Source organism: Strongylocentrotus purpuratus, unplaced genomic scaffold, assembly GCF_000002235.5.
Source record: "Strongylocentrotus purpuratus isolate Spur 01 unplaced genomic scaffold, Spur_5.0 spur5_scaffold_5, whole genome shotgun sequence".
Classification (NCBI taxonomy): domain Eukaryota; kingdom Metazoa; phylum Echinodermata; class Echinoidea; order Camarodonta; family Strongylocentrotidae; genus Strongylocentrotus; species Strongylocentrotus purpuratus.
Genome location: NW_022145611.1, coordinates 17,234,196 through 17,254,702, shown reverse-complemented (window position 1 = coordinate 17,254,702; position 20,507 = coordinate 17,234,196). Strand labels below are relative to the sequence as shown.

Sequence of the window (20,507 nt, the reverse complement as noted above, 5' to 3'; positions counted from 1 at the left end):
GATTAGATTTCAGCACCTGCAATTAGGGTAGAGGAAGAATGATGAATACAGTCATTAGTCAATATTATGCATGGATTACATAGATGCAGCCATTTTACAAGTTTAGTAAATTTTTATTTATCACTTTGAGTTGTGATATAGGAGAATATCATTTTTGAAGGTCATCCAAGGCTGTTGAATATTTAATTGATTTTTTTTTCTTAATCAAACACCTGCTTTAAAAGATGTAAGTTCTATTTAGCTCATTAAACAACACATTAAAACTTCCACCGGTGGTATGTCCCAACTGCAATGTATCTCCATTGAAAATTGCGTTTGCTACAGTTATAAAACAAATTAATCCTCAATTATATATAATCCCAATTTCTGGAGATTTAAACAGAATATTTACAATATGTAAATGTGATTGAGAGTAGCCTACCTGTGTCATTTATCAATATTTTTGATTTAACGTTTTAATTTAGGTCACTGTGAAAATGATTTAAATTAAACTTGATTTGTCTTTCTTGCAGGTGACGGATAATTCAGAGAATGTGTTCAACCTGGAGCTAGGTGAGCTGAGTGATCTAGACCAGGCCCAGAAAGAGATAGTCTCTAAGAACATGATCAACCATCTACGCAGACTGGCATCGGAGAGAGATGACTATTCAGAGGTAAGCTGACCGCTTCTACTACATCAAAGATTAATGTTGGTCTGGTGAACTTGGCCAAAGAAAGTGTACATTAGGCTCACAAAGTGCAGTTTTTATGCCCTATTGAGCTCAAATCAGTATAGCAATTTTTTCAGTTTACATATTACAGATTTCATAATAATTTCAAACTGAAACTAGCTCATGTTAGACTTTAAAAATGCACAATATTGGTGAAAGACAGATATTGATATGAATGATCACATTCTTTAAAAATCATTAGCCTTTTATTGTGAAAGACTGGTTAGGAAATATTTGTACCCTACCCCTAACAAGTCCTCTGGAAATGATAAATGGGACCAGTCACTTTACCTAACCTTAGACCAAACCCCAAACCCTGTTGCAGCCCTAACCTAACTATATAGGTGATAAAGCCAGGAGCAAAAGTTGCTAGAGCATTTATATGCAGGGTTCGACACAAATAGGCGCCTGGGCCACATGGGCACCCAAAATCTGGACATTTTTACATAGTATGCATGCATACAACATGTAAGAAGTCAGGACCCTCTTTCAAACAAGTTAGTGAGGAACCCTGGCACATGTCAGGCCACCATGCACGGTGTGTCTGTCTCATACTTGAGTGTAAATCTCCCATGTGAAGTAGGGATACATCTGACTTCCCCGTTTACCAACATGGATCAAAGCAGTCATCAAATAGCGCCTTTCCTGCTGGTAATCCCAACGCATGCTCTATTTTAGGATGCCCGACTGTGCTGCTGAGCCAGTAAGATGATACGCCTGCACAGTGACTAAAGCTTCCTCTCGATCACACCCCCCTCCTCCCCGATACGATAAAGGGACATTACCTCCCATGACATAGCATGCATTCCCACTTACAGAAATATTCATATCTACCTCATTTTGGGATGATGTGCAACCTGTAAAGCAGTGGTCATACCCATAGCCTTGATTTCTGTAAATGATTTCTTAATAGCATAATTGCTGAGCACTATGAATGAAGCATACACAAGTGGTAATTTCCACAAGACTTCTTTTTTCGTCTACTGCTGCAAACATTTCAGATTTTTTAATGTCATGCTTTTTTTTGACAATTTTTATGAGCATTATCTTCTGCACCCATTGAGCATTTGTAAAAAAGGTGTGTAGATTCTCTATAGATACACATTTTGGCTCTCTGATCATGAATAAATCAATATACCCTGTTTAACTTCTTGAAGTGTGAACATGGCCATGAAGTAAGTCTCTAGTCCCATGTATGATTCATGGCGGCTGTACATGTCAGCTGGATCAGCAAGAGAATTGCCTTTCCTGTGGGACAGGATCCTAGCTCATAGCCACTGTGAAGCATCGTTTCCTAATTGGCGGTGGCACAGTTCAAGGATGTGTCTCACAGAAGCCCAGGACTCTGCTCAGGCTCTTAAAAGCTCCTGGCTGTCCTAGCGCTATGGTCATTGATGTTTTTAATGAGGAAGGGCATTAACTGCTCCTTAACGAACACCCGGATTAATGAGAGGGTGCCTCAACAGTTTATGTCTCGTGAGGTGTACTTAACTGGACAGACAATGCTTGTCTCATTAGTCAGTCTCCTCTCTTCTCCCGTACCTTGATTGAAGGACTTCACTAGGAATTATGTCCAGGCCATTGATACAGTTCTTTTTTATGGCTGAAATATAGTCATCTGATATGGAAGATGATTTATGTTAGCTTGGGACAGATTGACGTTAATTTTGTTTTTAGTTTCCATTTAGCATCTCCAGATATGCTTGTGCAGTCCTTATAAGAAAACAAATCTGATATAGCCTAGTAAGTTTTTAAAATCATAGTAACCTATTCTAGTATATGAGGCACATGGCCAGAATGAGATGCAGACTGTCCTTGCAAAGACATATAAAGTGATGGAAATAGGACTACAAAGCCACGATGATTCCAAAAGAGCTTTTTTGAAAGTCTGAAAAAAGAAAATAATAGGGCTCAAATTCTACTTTTTTAAAGCAGGTCTTTAATATAGAACACCTGTGTGGATACTGAATACACATAATTCCTTGGAGATGTGAAGAATACATTATCTGCTCTTCGTTTTGTTAATTCCAAACAATTCTATGCATCCTCTCTGAGATCTCGATGAGTCAGTAATTACATTCTAAATCTTGTCTGAGGTTTAAGCCCAGAGTCTTCATCCAGGATGGTTGTGACCACATCACACGGCTTGTCTCTCCCCCATCCAGGAAATATGTCACAGGAATAATCTAATATCCGTTTCAGTATCCATTTTCATAAGCACATAAATAGCCCCGTTGCTTCAGGAGGAAATGTCGTAGAATGTGCTGTTCTTTGGGCATCATCACATGAAATCTGTACAATATAAGATGTTATGTACAGTGTAGGGTTTGAGCTGTAAATGTTTTAAATGTCAGGACAGCATTTTGTTGGTACAATTGAAAGGACAAAGTTTTAGATTACTTGAACCCCTATTGATAGATGTTTGAAAATAAATGGTATTCATCTTGCTCTAGTACAGATCTATAGGACAGTGATCTGTATTCTAGAACTTCAAAATAATTTTATAGGGACACTTTTAGATTCAAATAATATTTTGGATGTAGAGTCAGTACGGATGGGATTCAATCTAGATTTCCTCACCTTCAAACGTAATATTCGCATAACATTTAGCTCACTGCATAAGAGAAAATGTAGATCTACAATATCATGACCAAATAGATTTCACTGAGCACCTGTAGCACTTGATCCTTTAACATACCAGAGCCCGGTCTTAGTGAAGTTGCGATTGAACTGGATTGATCACAAATTCTTATCTCTCTATAGTACAGAGCTTTCTTTGAATCAATCTAAATGTTTATGAGACGGAGCCCAGACCGCAGGGCCCCATTTTATAAAAATTGTATTGATATCAATCAATCAAATTTCTTTCAATCAGTCACAAAGTATAACCTTTTCTTATGTTGAGGATTTCCGGTCCATTTCTGGTCCATTCAGATCAGTCAGAACTCCTTATGAATGAAATAAGATGGGGGCCTGGGCTGCAAAGCAGGCACAGGCACCTTGAGTAGACGGACGTGACTAAATGGTCACCATCAGACAGCCAAGTTTGCCAAGAATTGGGTGCATACTGTATCCTTACACTGCCGGTACTGCTTTTAATTGCGGACAGTTTGTGTATACAGGAAGAATAAACCTGATACTTATTTGTCAGAGAAGTCATAAATCTAGCCAAGAAGGAAACATGCCCTTTAGATGAGGATAGAATTTAAATGCTGGCTGCTGGATTTTTATCTCTTCACTGTGATGTTACATTGGTGATATATGGTTTCCAGCAGACAGAGGATAAATAACACAAATGTATGGGTTTTCTTGTTTTAGTGTCAAGTTATTTAATGACACAGCTCTAGAGGATTGTAAGAATTGATAAAGCAGGACTATTACTTACTTTTAAAATGTGTTTCATGAAAATATAATGTACATAGTTGCACTTATAATCTTTTAATCCAACTTTCTCGATTAATGGGCAGAAATTTTTAGTAGGATTTACAGCCAGTGAATTTTATGGGAAATTTTACTCTGGCCTAAAAAATATGCAAAACTACATGTATGTTCTTCATCCTTTGTAAAATAGATGCCACTTGCCAAATTTTGGCATGGATGCACGGAGCCTGATATAACCTATAATAAAATATCAGTCTGTAAGAGGTTGTCCTGTTACACCATTTTCTGGTAATAAGTATTTTATAACTCCCGGTAGTGTACACATTGTAAATTAATTGAGAATAAAGCAACTATTACTGGGTAGACAAATAACTAGGGTCAAGCATGCACCATTCTTAATTTTCGTGAACACTCATATCCCTGGATCAGAGAAAATTCACCCAGAAAGTACAATCCCATAAAAGTCAATTATGGCTGTCTGGAATATATCACTTGTCAGAAATATACGTTATATGGCATCTCTACCCAACAGGGGCCAAAGCACAAATCTATAATGTCCATTTAAATTGTATTGAGTCATGCAGGTGGTCTATCATCTAACAAAATCTTTTAACCTTCTTTTAAATGTTATTATTCATTTTTGGAGGAAAGTTCCTGTCAGACTGTAGCCTTGTGTTTGAATTTTTTTTTTACCCCAATATAGAATGAACTATACAATTTAACCATGCACAAACATTTTTTTATTTAAACGTCCTTTGGGAGAAGGAGAATTGTATTGAGACCACCTTGCAATGGCAATTTCAGTCGTCATAACAATTGTTAAATATCACAAAACATTTGTAATTCATCTGGCATTTGATGACTGAATTTTGCTGGGAGGCAGAGAAATGAGTTACTCTTACATAAAGGAAAATCTGTTATGGACCTTGAATCAATTGAATTCTTATCAGGATTATGTACAGGAATCGGAGCTCATTCTTTTTTTTTCTTTTTTGTCCTTACAAATGTGACTCATTCCAAATCCAAACCATTACTTTTTTTGTCAATGGTTGCGTACAGCTTATCAAAATACAGACATGTAATTATAATAGTGACATAATAGGAGAAACTTGTTTATTTAGTTATTTTATTCATTCATTTACTTATTACATGTAAGCGCTGACTCATGGATGGGAGGGGCCCTTTCAGTTGTATGTATCTATGTCGCCATAACAATCATAAGTCATCATAATTTTTATTTGATTACTCAACACTGGTTATCTATCTGGAGTCACATTCTGGGGGTGGGGGCAATATTTCTTGTTTAAAGAAGGAACTATAAAATGTACAGTATGTTATAGACATCTCTGTTGCCATAACAATCAACAGTCATTGCAATTTAATCAAGATTAACTGCGCATGCTCTGCCCACGTTCCATATCAAGTTCAATCTTTCACAGGATGGTAGAGGGGGGGGGGGGGGAATTGATATGCTGTGTTGACTATCAACAATCCTCAAACTTCCTATTTAAAGATATGTTTCCAACTTTGTCTGCCTAGCTGTGACAGACTCATTCTTATCAATCATGTACCACATTTCCCTTTCGGATCAATGACCTTTATGCCACTCAACTCGTGCTCCATGTGACATGTTCCTGTGTGCATGTAGCATGGGTAATAATCGGGAAAATGTATTAGCAACCATGTACAAACAAGATACAGCCAGGCCATGAACTGCAAATCCTTTAATACTCTTTTCACACTGGTTTTGCTTAACCCCGTACTTTGCTTAGCCCCGTACTATCCTTAACCCCGGACTATTTTTTTGGCTTTTCACACTCGCTGTTTTTAGTCCCGTACTAGCGCCTATTCCGGAATAAGAAAATTCCCGCTGTTCTCACTGCATTTCGTTAACCCCGGATATCGTGTATGTTATGATTGGACATACTTCGCATCTGGCCAGCTGCGATACGCTCCATTGCGTAGTACCGGACTATTTTTCGTTTCTGTTCTCATTCATTTTGCTTAGCACCGCAATTGCGGGGTTAGCAGGAGTTAGCACCACAATTGCGGAGTTAGCCCTGCTATTTTGCAGGGTTAGTTAACCCCGTACTGTAGGTGGGGTTAGCCAACTTTAGCCCACTTTGGTAAAAACCAGTCTGAACAGAAAGTGGAATAGGCTTAACCCCGTACTATAGGTGGGGCTAAGACCCCCCCTTAACCCCACCTATAGTACGGGGTTAAGCAAAATATTGCCAGTGTGAAAACAGTATAACCGGAAATAGTGTTACAACCCCCGTCTTGACTGCATCCATGCTTGGCAGGAGTTTCACTCCTTAATGAAATTCCAGGAGTATGACGTGTGTCAAAGGTCGTATTACGGAGACTGATCATGCGGTCTAACCTTACATGATTCACAAATTTTCTTCTCCTTTGAGCCAAGTATGTTCATGTGGTTTTGATTTCAAACAAAGAGGGTGACAATGAGGTCTGTTGTTGGTGCTAATATTCCCCAAATGTTCTTGCCAACATCCCAGAGGGGTAGTATTAATGGGGTGCAGATGTGGATGCAAAGGGCCAACTAGTTTCGGACAAACTTGCAGTTGATATTGTATCATGAATTGTCTTGTGGTTTAGTTGTTCGGGATGATGGAGATGCTAATACAACTAATTTAACTGATTATTGATGAGAAAACCATGGAAAATCAGCAACAACAACAACAAACAAACAACATCAATGTAAAAAACAAACAAAACAAAAACAAGCAAACAATGTTGATCAATCTCGGGTACATTGTGTATAGCGTCCTTTAGCTCTTTAATGCGTAATGCTCATGTGAAGTAAACAGCTGAAACAAACAAACTAACAAACAAAACAAAAGCCTAATGAATCTCAGGCATAGGCTACTTTAAATATTAATTAAAAGCCTGATAAACATGCTGATGTAAAGCACATAGTGTACAAAAATAAGCCTTTTATCTCCTTGGCTTTTGTTAATGTCCTTAATCACCCTCTTAATCTTCATTAATCTTCATTAATCTTCATTGTTGGGTTCATAGCTACGGTACTAATAATGCTCAGGTAGACACATAGTGTAGTTTCTGAGAAGGAGATCAACTTCCTTGTATGAAAGACAAACATTAGCTGAGAATGATATTCACCATTAGAGTGGAAAAGGAAGTAAACCCTTTATCACAATGATATCAGTGTTGGTCCCTTTCTGATTTCCTTAATTTTCTGACAGATGCTCAACTGCGAGGATTAATTTTTTTCTTCCAGTTTTATATTGCAAAGATGTATGTACCGGGTAGGCATCTGTGTAGTATTTGAACAAAATTTGAAAAGACAGAATAATCACATATAAAGTTAAAGTAATTTCAGTACATTTGTCATGCTTGTGAACAGGAAAGATTCTTTCTAGTTTGGCACCTTATTTAGAACATCATGAGGGGGGGGGGGGGGGGGACCACCCAGCCAAACATCTAGGTTTGTGGAAAATGAAACTTCAAATGATGTTAAAAATAGAACAGTTAAAAAGTTTACATAATCAAGGGTGATATGAGCATTTAGTTGCTTTGTTCTGCTTCATTGTGCTTCATTGCAGAACAAAAAATCTTTTTTGGTAAGAGCCAAAACAGCATATTCTGCTATGTTCCAAATAGAAAATTTACGGAATGTATGGAAGAAGCTTATATAAAGAAGATGTGAATTCATCATTTCTTTATTTGTCCATTCATTCTTTGTTTGATCCATAGACCATCATGGAGCTGAGTCAAGAGAAGGAGTTCCTCCAATCCCAGGCGGACGGGCGCGTCCTCTCCCCCTCCCCGTCCCTGACGAGCCCCGGGACGGACAAGCGGCATGTGACCGTGGAGCTGGCCGAGTCCAAGGCCAAGCTGCGGAGGATGAGGCAGGAGCTGGAGGAGAAGAATGAGATGGTGCTGGAGTACAAAGAGGAGGTGGAGAAGTACAACACGACACTGCAGAAGTTACGGCAAGAGGTAAGCCGAGTTTAAAAGTCTGTTTAAAGCGATGGCGAGGGTATCAGTAATGATGTGCCTTGCCCCCCCCCCCCTCAGCCCTATCCATTACCAATCAATCAATACAAACATTCGATTAGAAGGCAGAATAGATCAAAGCGTGTCCCTGTGCTGAATGTAGGCAATTTCTAAAGATTTGTTTATTGAAATGTGTCATATATAGATTTTGATTTTGAACTCAAAATCATGAGCCATGAGAAAGCGAGCAAAAATATATATGGTGACTTTTCAAGTACTTTTGAGTATCAATATGTGTGCATTCATGTAGTGAAACCGAAACATATCTGACAAATGGGGTTTTGGGGTATATAGGATTGCAAGCCGTACTTGAATTTGACTTGTGTGATAATTGTTATATGCTCTTTTAGGGGGCATTACGCAAAGAAATGAGCAAATTGTTATAAGTTATTCCTAAAGTGTTTTACAATCTTTATATTCAGATAGCTTTGTTGAATATGTTGTTCATACATATCATACAGTTATTACAAACTTGCAAAAACTACAAAAAATTACAAAACAATATGTTTTCTCAACCATTTATGCGCCTTATTATTATTTGTCCCGTGTTTGACCCATCAGAATCTTGAGCTGACACAAGATGCACGTTCAGCCAGGGCCTACAGGGATGAGCTGGATGTGTGGAAGGAGAAGGCCAGCAAAGCAGAGAAGTATGAGAACGAGATCGCCAAGTACAGGGAGAAACTCAATGAGCTGGAGTACCTCAAGAAAAGAGTGGAGGTGAGATGCTATTTATGTAAAATATCTTCTTTCGGAATCTAAGTTGCTTTCTGGGCCCGTTTCACAAAACTTGTCATCAGTGACAAATGACAGTTTTTGTTCTAAGCTACTGAAATCCTCGCTTCTGATTAGCTATGGGCAGATTTGTCACTGATTTTTGTAATTTGTCAATGTAAAAGGGCTTTGTGAAACAGGTCCCTGTTCTCTTGTTGGTGTGAGGCATTTTCCAACTTTTCAGAGGAAAGAGAAGCCGTCTGTTCAGAATCAAAAGAATATGATTTGGTTTTTCTGAGTGTGAGGTAATCATGATTTTTGAAAAAAATAAGAATCAGAATTAGAATAAAGGAGAACTGGTAACATAGTCTGATAGAAGAAGAAAGGTCAAGAACATGTATGTGAGGTTAAACTCTGTATTGATCATATACTTTTGGATAGAGCATTCAACGAAGCCATTTTATCTGCTTGGCTATCATTTCACCAGGTCTGATAACTAGAAATTCAAGATTTATTATGAAGAGTGTTGTATATTTGGAACGCAGTTTAAACTGTCTCAATCAAATGTGCACATAGCTTTATTCATTACATCATTTTATCCAAGACAGTAGAGGGTACTTGTCTAAGATGCCTATAGATGCAGACAGCCTGTTTAACATCTTAAAGCCCATCTGCCCTAGTTTGGCCAGAAGGGTTTAGACCTCCCTGCAAGGTCACTGACAGGTAGTTATCTCATCAAATCAACTCTCAATTAAATAAGAAAAAGGGCATTACGGGGGACCAACAGTCACCTCTTAGGCATTGTTTGCTATATAGAGGGATATAGGGCGCAAGTAGCTATATGTAGTGCAGTGGGGCTTTAAGTAACACTTCCAGTATGTGTATCATTCAGGAATTAAAAGAAGACAACCAGGTCCTTGTTGAGACCAAGTCCCTGCTTGAGGAGCAGGTCACCACTGCCAATGACAAGCTGGAACGGGGCCACTTAGCAGAGGCAGAGTGCCTCAGGTCCAAGGCTCAGATGGAGACCATGGAGGAGGAGAGGGACATGGACAGAGGTAGGATAGCAGAGCTGGCCGAGGAGGTAGCCAGGCTGAGCTCAGACCATAAGCAGAGTCTCAACGAGTCGGCCAGTCTGGGTGTGGAGCTGGAGAAGGCTAAGCTCAACACTTCAGGTATGCTCGGTTCGAAGCTAGATGTTTGTATTGTCAGTTTTTAAATTATATGTAAGATATATATATCCTATAAGTTCGTGAAAAACATTGAATAACTATGGTCTGTAATACATATTAGTAAACTACTGTCTGGATCTTTTCAGACGATAATGATATGCATGTGATGAAATGCAGAAATTTATAAATTTTTGAACATCTTCTGATAGACTTTGTGTGATAGTTTAACTGCTACAATGCTTATGTAAGCTCAATCTCAAATCGATTGTGTATTTCATTTCCTGTACCTCTGTTTGTATTAAGCAATCTATCATTTGAATTTACTCTTCCCCCCTTGTTTTACTTCTCATCAGCTGCTACCTCCTTGTCAGCAGAGTGCAATGACAGTGCTTCAAGTAAAGTGCACAAATTAGAGAATGAATGTCAGAGACTCCAGCGGGAGATGGAAGCAATGAGAGAGTCTGCTGGGTTGGAAGCCCAGACTCGGCTCCTGGAGGTGGAGAAAGAGAACCAGAGACTCAGCAGGAAGCTGGAGAAGGTGCAACAGGCCAGCTCCAAGGAGATGACCGGTCATCTTGAGATTGAACAGGATAACAGTGTCCTCAAGAGAGAGAAGAAGGCTCTGGATGACACCATCATGACCATCAAGGAGAACTCTGAGAGGTACCAGAAGGAATGGGATACAGAGAAAGAACAATTGGAAAGGACGATAGAAACCCTGAGGGAGAGGAATAAGAAGGATGTAGACCAGAGGATACAGGATGTAGAAAAAGAGAATAGGAAATTATTAGAGGACATGATGGATAATCAGAGTAAACTGTCCAAAGCAGAACACGAGACAAAGCAATTACGGAAATCTTTGGAGAGATTGAAAGACAGGACGGATAGGGTTGAGGAGTTGGAGAAGAGCAGTGAGGCTCTGGAGTTGGAGAAGGAGAAACTGTTGAGGAATGTTGAAATGCTCAAGTTGATGTGTGAAAAGTTTGATGAGGTTGAGAAGAGCAATACAGAGCTGGAGGTGGAGACCAGCAAGTTGACCCGGGCGCTGGAGTCTTCCAAAGTCCGCGTCCAGCGGTTGGAGCATTGCGAGAACGAGAACGTGAGGTTAAAAGCGGACACGCAGACCCTGCAGAGGTCGCTGGATGCGATGAAAGGCATGGCGACCAGGATCACGGAGATGGAGCATTACAAGGAGGAGTGTGAGAGGGAGAACAGGCAGCTGCAGAAGATGGTGGAAGGGATCAAGACGGTGCAGGACAAGGTGGGACAGCTAGAGGTGGACAACATGAAGCTGGGTAACGAGAAGAGGAAGGTGGAGAAGGTGGCGGAGCTCAACAAGGATACGATACACAAGCTAGAGAGAGATAACCAGGACCTGGAGAGAGAGGTGGAGAGATTGAAGAAACAAATTGAAGCTCTCAGGTAAGACGGAAGGAATTTCACTCAAGGAATGAAAAAATCAAAAAAATCTGAAGTAATACTAGCTTTGACAGAAATTCATCTCATCAAAAAATTAACATTATATGGCCGATATACCGTTTCATTCTACTGTATACATGTAGGCTCATGAAGAAAAATTTCATGAGGAATATGCAGGTTCTATACGTAGGTAATATGCTTTTACATTTTTTTATTCAACATTCTATATTGGATAGCATGGATTATTATGGCTGTTCTTGTGGAGATAAACTCTTCACTGTTACAATTCCTCCTAATTCACACACAGTCTCTCTGAGAAGCGCTTGGAGGAGCTGGAGAAAGACAGCAAGACCCTGGAGCTGGACCAAGAGACACTCACCAAGGAGAAGCATAACCTGGAGAAGGAGGTCAAGCGGCTGCGTGGCCTGATGGAGTCCAGGGACCAGCAGCTGGACAAGGCCCATGCCAGGATCGGCAGCCTGGAGCAGGACAATAAGCTCCTGCAGAAGACCGTTGGCAAGAACAAGGGATCCGGAGACAGGGCCAAGGAGCTGGAGAAGGAGAACAAGGAGCTACTTAAACAATCTACGATCGAGAAAAAGACACTTGCCACACTCAGGGAGGTTCGTTATTGCTAAAGGCATTGTTCGCAAAACAATTCTTTTCTCCCTTGGTGCTCGTTGTTGATTGCACAAAATGATTTTTATGTGTAGTACCTCTGCAGATAGTTGTGACAGGGTACGACTATAATGACAAGAAATATGGATCCTGTCGCTTTTGAAAGCTGTGATAATGCTCTGTTCAAGAACAATCCATTTTACTGAGGTTCATTTTGAGGAGACTACTCTGAGAAGTGATGGGGATCTGTGGCTAGATAAGTCTTACCTTAAATTGAAATCAAACATTTTTAAACTAAAATATTCCATAAGCAGACTTAAGCTGTGGGACAATGTCTTTTCTTCTATTAGACTTATGGTTTCTCTCTGTCATCATATTCTTCACATATACTCTTAATTTCTTATTCTCAGGAACTTGTAAATGAAAAGATCAAGACCCAGCAGCTGAGTAATGACCTGGAGAAGCTAACCTCAGAACTGGATCGCATAGGATTGGACAAGGAGAAGTTACTCCAACGAGAGCTTACTGCAGATGAAAGGTGAGATCCTGAAGAAGAATAAAGAAGCTATTTTGTAATAAACAGAACCATCACTTTTTATCTCTTGGGGTTCACTTCATGATTTGAGTTTTCTGAATATTTGCAATTGCTGGGATGAAAAAGAGATTTAGGTACTGCACATGATAATGGGCTTGATGACAAGTTTGTGTATTTTTTTTTATATCATTTCAACATCTTTTGTATTGATCTTGCACTCATCTTCAACCATAATTAGAGCTCAAGGAAAAGTAACACAAATCAACATTGTATGTTTTTTTAAAAGTGATCTTACACCATGTAGATCATTATCCTAATCTCTCTTTTTGATCTTAAAGTAATGATGTGAAAGATTTTTTCATCTATGTGTGCATCTTTTATTTATGTAATATAAACTCTTTCTTTTTTTCCCCTCCAAAATATAATATTTTTTTCAGCCGATACAAAGACTTGGAAAGCCGAATGGAAGATTCATTGAAAAAGAGCAGGGACATCAAAGATGACAAGATCAACACTTTAGAAACAAAGTAAGTTTTTGTTTGGAACTTCAAATATTTCAAACTAGAACCATTTCTTCATATTCATTAAGAAAATATTTGCTTGGTTATGTATATGTGTGTCATGGTTAGTACTTCATAGAGATATTCATAAAGGATATTGTGATTGCTAATGAATGTGGAATAGTTTTTCTCATTGTTTACCTCTAACAGTTTCACATTTCACAGAGAGAGCAACTTTATCTCTTCCAGTTTCGATGTTAATCACCAGGTAGATACTTGAAACCTTTAGTGTTATATCTTTCCTCTGCTACTATTCTTTTTCACCAGGCTGCAATCCAGTTTGAGCAAGAATCAACAACTGACAGATGAGCTGAAGAACATCAAAATGGATAATGCAATTGTCAAAGAACAACTGGTGCAGGAGACTAGCAGTGCCAAATCCCCATCTTCCAACACCACACATGAAGTCAAAGTCAAGTGAGTGATAAAAAGACATTGGGCTGAAAATTCAGAGAGATTATTATTTGTATTATTATTTTTGTTTTTGTTTTTGTTTGTGTTAATAAGGGGAGTGGTTTAAATATCTGATCTATTTAGGAAATCAATTCAAAATTCCTCTTAAACTACTAGTAAATCGTAAATATGTGAATGTTGGAATCAATGATTATGATGGTAATGAAGAAGAGTTTAATGTAGAAGACAGTGAAAACTGCAAAAAAGGCAACTTGAAGCAGAATGATGGAATATGTAGAGGATACAAAATTTGATGGGAAAGGTGAATGCCTTGTCAGAGAAAAGTAGAATTTGTTCTTTGTGTGAACCATTCCTCGCTAAATGACGTGAAACTGGTGGAAAATTATTGATAAAAGTAGTTTTGAAGGAGACAGGGATGTTGGAGAACTAAAAATGATGATGATGAATTGGGAAGGATGATACATTCCCTTTCTATGCTTACTACATGTAGATAGTGTTTAAGCTATTCTTCCTGTTTTACCTGTCAAGCAATTTCTCCAATTGATCAACTAATTTTTGTTTGTGTCATCTTTCTGTTTTTTAGACGATCTGACAGTGACAGAATGCAGGCGAAACAGATCATGCAGATGAAAGATCACTTAGTAGAGGTTGAAAGAAAGGTAACTTTTGTTACGGTTGTTTTTTAATTTTTTTAATTCATGATATTTCCAGTCGCTCCTTATGGAGTTATTTAGAACTTCTTAGCCATTATTATCCCAGCTTTGGCTCCAGAAGCCACTACCAGAGCACAGGGCATTTTGAGGAGAAAAAAAAATTGTATTTAGTACCTATTTACCACTCCTGGGTCAAGTGTGATTATATAGATTGATGTCTTGTCATATAATGTTAATGAAGCGGCACGGACTTGAACCTGAGACCTTGTTATCCACAGTCTGTTGGCTAAGCTACTAGACCACAACACCTCTCATATTAACTTTAATCTCAATCATCTCCTTCTTTTCTCCTTCCCGAACCCAGAAAACAGGCTGGCTTCAGATCTTTTCAATCTGTTGCCCCATGCCTATGGATTAAACCTGCTATATAAGTCCCATTATTGTAATTATGTTAATCCTACATTGTATATACAGCTCAGAATATGTTCTACTATATTTAAATTGAAGATGTTTCATTTTAACGTTTGTTATTCTATATATGCATATAAATTGTACTTGTGCTTTATAAAATCAGATGTGGAAATAAAACTTGATCTTGAACTATATGATACTATGTTTCACATTTCTGCTCCACAGAATGCCACCTTCCTTGCCGAAAACACCAACATGCAGACCCAGGTTCAGAACCTTGAGAAGCAGTCCGAGACGATGAGGTCAGACTGCAGGTCGTTCCAGAACAAGGTGGAATCCTTGCAGGATCAGAACATGTCATTACAAGCACAGAATGCCAAGTTACAGGTACGTGTGTGTGTGTGCAATTGGGTTTTTATAGACTTGTATCAATCAGATATGATTATTTACGTCTGTGGGCCGATTTCAAACGTCCCCATTCCAAAGACGTGACTCATTTTTTAACGTGCGGCCTCGGCTGTCTACGATAAAATGCTCTCCTTTTTTATCCATTCAAATCCATGCATAATTTTGTATTTTATGAAGATAGCGGGTAGTCAATTGGTATTTTGAGTAGGATATTGTAAGATGGCTACGTGTAGGTCTTTATTCTACTAATTCAGTTACCCGACCCTGGGTCTAAAACAAATGGAAAACGTAGACCTCAGACAACTTCTATGTTACACCTGATTTTGGATAGAAGTTTTAACGTGGCATCAGGTTTAAATCGTAGTGGAATATGGGCCCTAGTAGTGTGCCTGTGGGTTAGTAACAGGGACATCTATGGCTTGAAGTCATTCCTGTGAGACTAACTGATGGAGGATCAATGTCTCATCAAAGCAGATCTGCACACTTCATTTTTCAGTGAAAGGGTCATTTCAGGGATATTATTTCTTTATATATCCATATCTCCTGATAGCATTACCCCATTTCTATGTACTGATAATGCATCCTTGAATTACGTTTAGGGTATTGACATTATTCAGTATAGTATCACTTATAAAACTGTAGAATGATCTTGTCAAAGGCATGAACTGCCATCCCATCCTAACACTCCCTTCCTCCCTCTTCTTCATCCACACAGGTGGAGCATTCCACCATCTCAGCCCAGATGTCTTCAGTGCAATCCAAATTCAACACCCAGGAGACTGACTACGAGAAACTCAAAGACCGCTTCGAGGAGCTAAGTGCCAACCACGAGGCCCTGCTCAACGACCATGAGAACCTGGTGCAGCTCCATGAGACACTGTCCACAGAGTACGAGTCTCTGGACTCTGAGCACGGCACTCTGAAGTCACACTACAGGCATCTCAAGGGAGAGCTGCAGGATGTACAACATAAGTGCCAGGTAAGATGGGAGGATGTGTAAAGTGCTATATCCATCTGGGCCCGTTGCACAAAACTTACCATTGATGGTAACTTTGATTGACTGTTGAGCCTTGTTGTTACCATGGTACTTACCATTGATGGCAAAGTTACCATCAATGGTAAGTTTTGTGCAACGGGGCCCAGATGGATATAGCATCAAACACTGCAAAGATTTTTCAGTTGATAATGTGTTAACTAGTATATGAATTTTGAATATGGGCATATCCAAAGAATCTATGTAATAATTCCCCTGAGAATAAGTGGAGAAAGATATCCATGTTGGCCACAAAGAAGTTAATAGACAAATATTGTTACATTGATTTATCTCAAAAAAACACTTATGTGTTGCTTTGAAAATTCATGACATTTTGCCAGTATGAGATGTTAGAATCATGATACACCATCTGAATCCACCCTTTACTTTGCAGGAGACTGAGAAGAGGTACAAGGACCTGGAGACCCTGAAGGTCTCCCTCAAGGAGGAGGAGGCCAAGTTCCGCCGGCTCAAGTCCGAGTCCCAGAGCGTCGAGTCCCTGCAGAAGGAGTACAACATCCTCCAGGAGAAGCACATTCGCATGGACAAGGAGTATCAGAGGGTGGAGGAGGAACTCAAAACCTCGAAGGGTTCGCAGAGGTAAGTCAGGAATCACCTTTTTTAAAGGCCGTCAGTAATAGTTTGGCTAGGGGGGATTATACTACCCAGAAAGGTCACTGACAGGTGGCTATCTCATCAACTCAACTCTCAATTAACATTAAAAAAAGAGGATCATGGGGGACCAATGGTCACTGATTAGGCATTGTTTTCTATATAGAGGAAGCAAGTAGCTACAAGTAGTACAGTGGACCTTTAAAGAAAGGACAATTAACTATAGACTAATGATAGCACTACAGTACGTGATGGAAATTGGACTAGAGATATGAAATCCATGGGTTGGAGCCTCTGTACAGCACTAGTATCCTTTGCAAGATGTTAATTCACAGTTGCCACTCTCCACACAGGATAAGAATCCATATCTGGCATTGTGACATTAATAAATGTTATTTGACAATATGCACTCCCACATGACGTAGAAACTGCAATTTTTTACATGTGATATTGATGTAAGTTCCTGGGCAGCGTTTCTCGAAACCGTCATAAGAACAAGTTCACTGACAACCCATTGAAACGCATGTGTTACATTTAACACACGTTTCAATTGGGTATCGGCGAACTTGGACTTTTTGTGGTTTTGTGAAATGACACCTTGATGATTTAACCTTGTGTTTTGATGATTTTTTTGGATATGGATTTTGGGGAGCAGCAGTTTAGAGTAGATTAAAGACTTGACTGTATAGATAACAACACACTGTGATTTATTCCAAATTGCAGAACACAAACCTTGAACCAGACCAACATGCAAGGTCAGCTCTCTGAATCAAGAGACCAGTGTCAGTCATTGGAGATGGAGAGAGCTAAACTAGAACATAGATGTGAGGTGAGTAGATTCAGTCCAATATAAGATCTAGTCCATGTAAGCACTCAGCAGGACAACTTGACTCCAAACTAAGCTCATTTTATCCTTTTGCTTTGTGCTGGGAAGATCAGCTTTGACATGTATTTGTAGTCAATTTGGTCCTTGTGATATACTTGTCTCATTTCTCCTGGATCAATGTGTTGTTTAAACATGTTGTGATATTTAGAAAGTCAGCATACACGGCATTCACGGTATCCTAATTTTGACAATCATAGCCCTCATGTACATTTACATGTTACCAAATAATTTTTTTCTTCAGATTTATGATTCATGATGATGAATAGCTTATGTCCCCTATTCCAGACATGTCTGTTTTTTTTCTCTCAAGTCGAACAATAAGGAAATTAAGAGGACAAAAATCTTTTACAACAATTGGTCCCCATCAAATTCACCATGTTACTCCCGTGTGTGCACTTAATTGATTCTGCCCGCATTACATCACATTGCTCTTACTCTGTCTCCCTCCTTTCAGATGTTGTATCAGTTGAATGCCAATCTTGAGGAGGAGAACCGTAAGCTGATGGAGCAGCTGAGCCAGCTCATGGCTCAGAACTCTGAGCTTCTCGTCAACACCCTGGAGACCAAGGAGTTCCACCATGAGGAGTCAAGGCAACTCGAGTAAGTCACTTTTATTTATTTATTATTTATTATTTATTATTCATATATTATTTATTTATTATTTATTTGTTTATTATTTTATTTATTTATATATTTATTTATTTATTTATTTATTTATTTATTCATTTATTTATTTATTTATTTATTTATTTATTCATTCATTCATTCATTCATTCATTCATTCATTCATTCATTCATTCATTCATTCATTCATTCATTCATTCATTCATTCATTCATTCATTCATTCATTTATTTATTTATTTATTTATTTATTATTTATTCTGCGCTGACAAGAAATATAACAGTAAAACAATATATTCTAGCCGATTACAAAATTAGAATGACAACAATTATATTATTCTGAGTGCAAAAGATGGTGGCCAGGGAAAAGGAGAGCAAACTTTATCACTGTAACCTATTTTCCACTCTCAGATGTCAAGTTGTGCAATTATGTAGGAATTTGATGTTCCCTTTGATAGCCCTTAGATCGATATCGGAAGACTTGCAGTATTTTGTAGGCCGTGATTAGATTAAAAGTCTTTGTATTTTGCCATAAGAGGAATATTAGATATATCATCTATGCGCAAGTGTCAATTTTTTGTATTCATTTACTATGTCCTATGTACATTGTATATTGTTTCCTGATTTTGTTTCTTTTGAAAGTGCAAAATAAATAATAATAATAATAATAATAATAATCATCACAATTGTCTTCATTGCAGGGATCAGCTACACAACATGAGACGTCAGAAGGAAAAGCTGGAAAACAAGATCATGGAGCAGTATAAGAGTTACATATCTCCATCAAAGAAGTATGTTCTTCATTCCTTAAAGATACAATTCCATGCTCAATGTAATATTAATGTGCTTATAACGATTATTTATAAATCCTACCCATGAGATGTTCATACATGATTTTCTTCCATTAGGATGTACATGACTTTAAGCTACAGTGAAACCTGTCTATAAAGACCAACCAAGGGAAACAAGAAAAGTGGTCTTTATAGGCAGGTGGTCTTTATGTACAGGTGCCTATAGTACATGTTTGAATGAGAAACCATTTTCAAGGGAAACAAAAAATGTGGTCTTTGTAGACAGGTGGTTACTAAAGCAGGTTTGACTGTATTATCGTGTATGATATCATATGTACCCAGTATTTTCATATTGATTGATGCACCTTTTAAGTAGTGATGTTCTGTTATATTTTTTTCAATACGTTTCTTTGCCCATTACAGGAGCAGAGGAGGTGGACTGAACTTTAAATTTATGAAAAGAATCTACAAGGTATGTAGTTTGATTATTCTCTTTTTAGCTCTAAAAACTATGTCTTCTGATGACTTGTAATGCAGCTGTAATTCAGTTGAACAACAAAGTATATAACAAAGTTTATATCATTCATATTTGAAAGGGGATCATATAAAATATGAATAACATTGTAATTCACATTGAATTTACATTATTCATATATTGTTGTGACGTTGACAGGGCAAGACAAGAGACAAGGAGAGAGAGAAGAGGAGAACGTTGGATGGAGACAACCATCTAGATGTAGCCCAGGACAGCCTGGGGGAGGCATCGTCCATCGGCTCTGGTATCGATTCCCTGGATGGATCAGTAGTCATGGAGAGCAACAAAAAATTATTAGGTAAGACATAGGATGGGATGTTGATATTCAGTACCCTTTACATCTAAGGAAATTGCATTTATCATGACATTGGAGGAGCAATGGGGTAACTGTTATTGATAATAATACATGGCCATCATGATCGTCTAATTGCGCTAAGTATATAGGTGACATGTTGGAATTGGTGAATATGTGTCATTGTCTCTACCTCTTGTTCAGTGAATATGATCATATATATTCTTTGATGCACTCATCACGTAATTTATATATATTCATCGCTTTGTAAAATTTATGTGTATAACATTTATGTTTTGAACTGTATGACACCCTCCAATTCCCTCTTTTCACTAATATCAAGCATGGTTTAAATCCTCTGTACTCTTTGTATAATCAGTCTGAATGTATGAAATAATTGGGTATAGCATGACAATTTTATAGTTTTTTTTTAAATATCATGATTCTTCAGTTTGATAGGTGATCTAAATTGGGAGGGAAAATTGAAGAAAAATCATGAGTGGTAGTGGGATCACATAGATGGTTAGGTAACGATTACCTCACTGTTGAACCTTTTTTTGGGTGATGGGACAGTTTTAACAAAAGCTTGTATTTTATTTCATTTTTTTCAATTTCAATTTATTCATGTTTCCAACAAAACATTACAAATCAATGATAAGCATTTAAAACAAATGTAAGAAATACATGTTGGAAACAGAGAGGT

At 38.2% G+C, this 20,507-nt stretch overlaps 1 protein-coding gene across 4 annotated transcripts in view; it reads left to right on the top strand.

Moving 5' to 3' along the window:
- LOC577479 (girdin) overlaps positions 1-20,507 on the top strand; it is a 70,060-nt gene that overhangs the window by 33,594 nt on the left and 15,959 nt on the right. For all 4 annotated transcript variants that reach the window (XM_030998799.1, XM_030998800.1, XM_030998801.1 and 1 more), the window contains exons 5-22: positions 513-653; positions 7,827-8,072; positions 8,691-8,849; positions 9,736-10,018; positions 10,369-11,437; positions 11,742-12,057; positions 12,463-12,590; positions 13,025-13,114; positions 13,415-13,564; positions 14,145-14,220; positions 14,851-15,012; positions 15,749-16,012; positions 16,461-16,666; positions 17,402-17,507; positions 18,019-18,164; positions 18,888-18,977; positions 19,401-19,449; positions 19,651-19,810. In XM_030998799.1, coding sequence (XP_030854659.1) covers positions 513-653; positions 7,827-8,072; positions 8,691-8,849; positions 9,736-10,018; positions 10,369-11,437; positions 11,742-12,057; positions 12,463-12,590; positions 13,025-13,114; positions 13,415-13,564; positions 14,145-14,220; positions 14,851-15,012; positions 15,749-16,012; positions 16,461-16,666; positions 17,402-17,507; positions 18,019-18,164; positions 18,888-18,977; positions 19,401-19,449; positions 19,651-19,810 — 3,841 coding nt within the window. The remainder of the gene's footprint in view (positions 1-512; positions 654-7,826; positions 8,073-8,690; positions 8,850-9,735; positions 10,019-10,368; positions 11,438-11,741; positions 12,058-12,462; positions 12,591-13,024; positions 13,115-13,414; positions 13,565-14,144; positions 14,221-14,850; positions 15,013-15,748; positions 16,013-16,460; positions 16,667-17,401; positions 17,508-18,018; positions 18,165-18,887; positions 18,978-19,400; positions 19,450-19,650; positions 19,811-20,507) is intronic.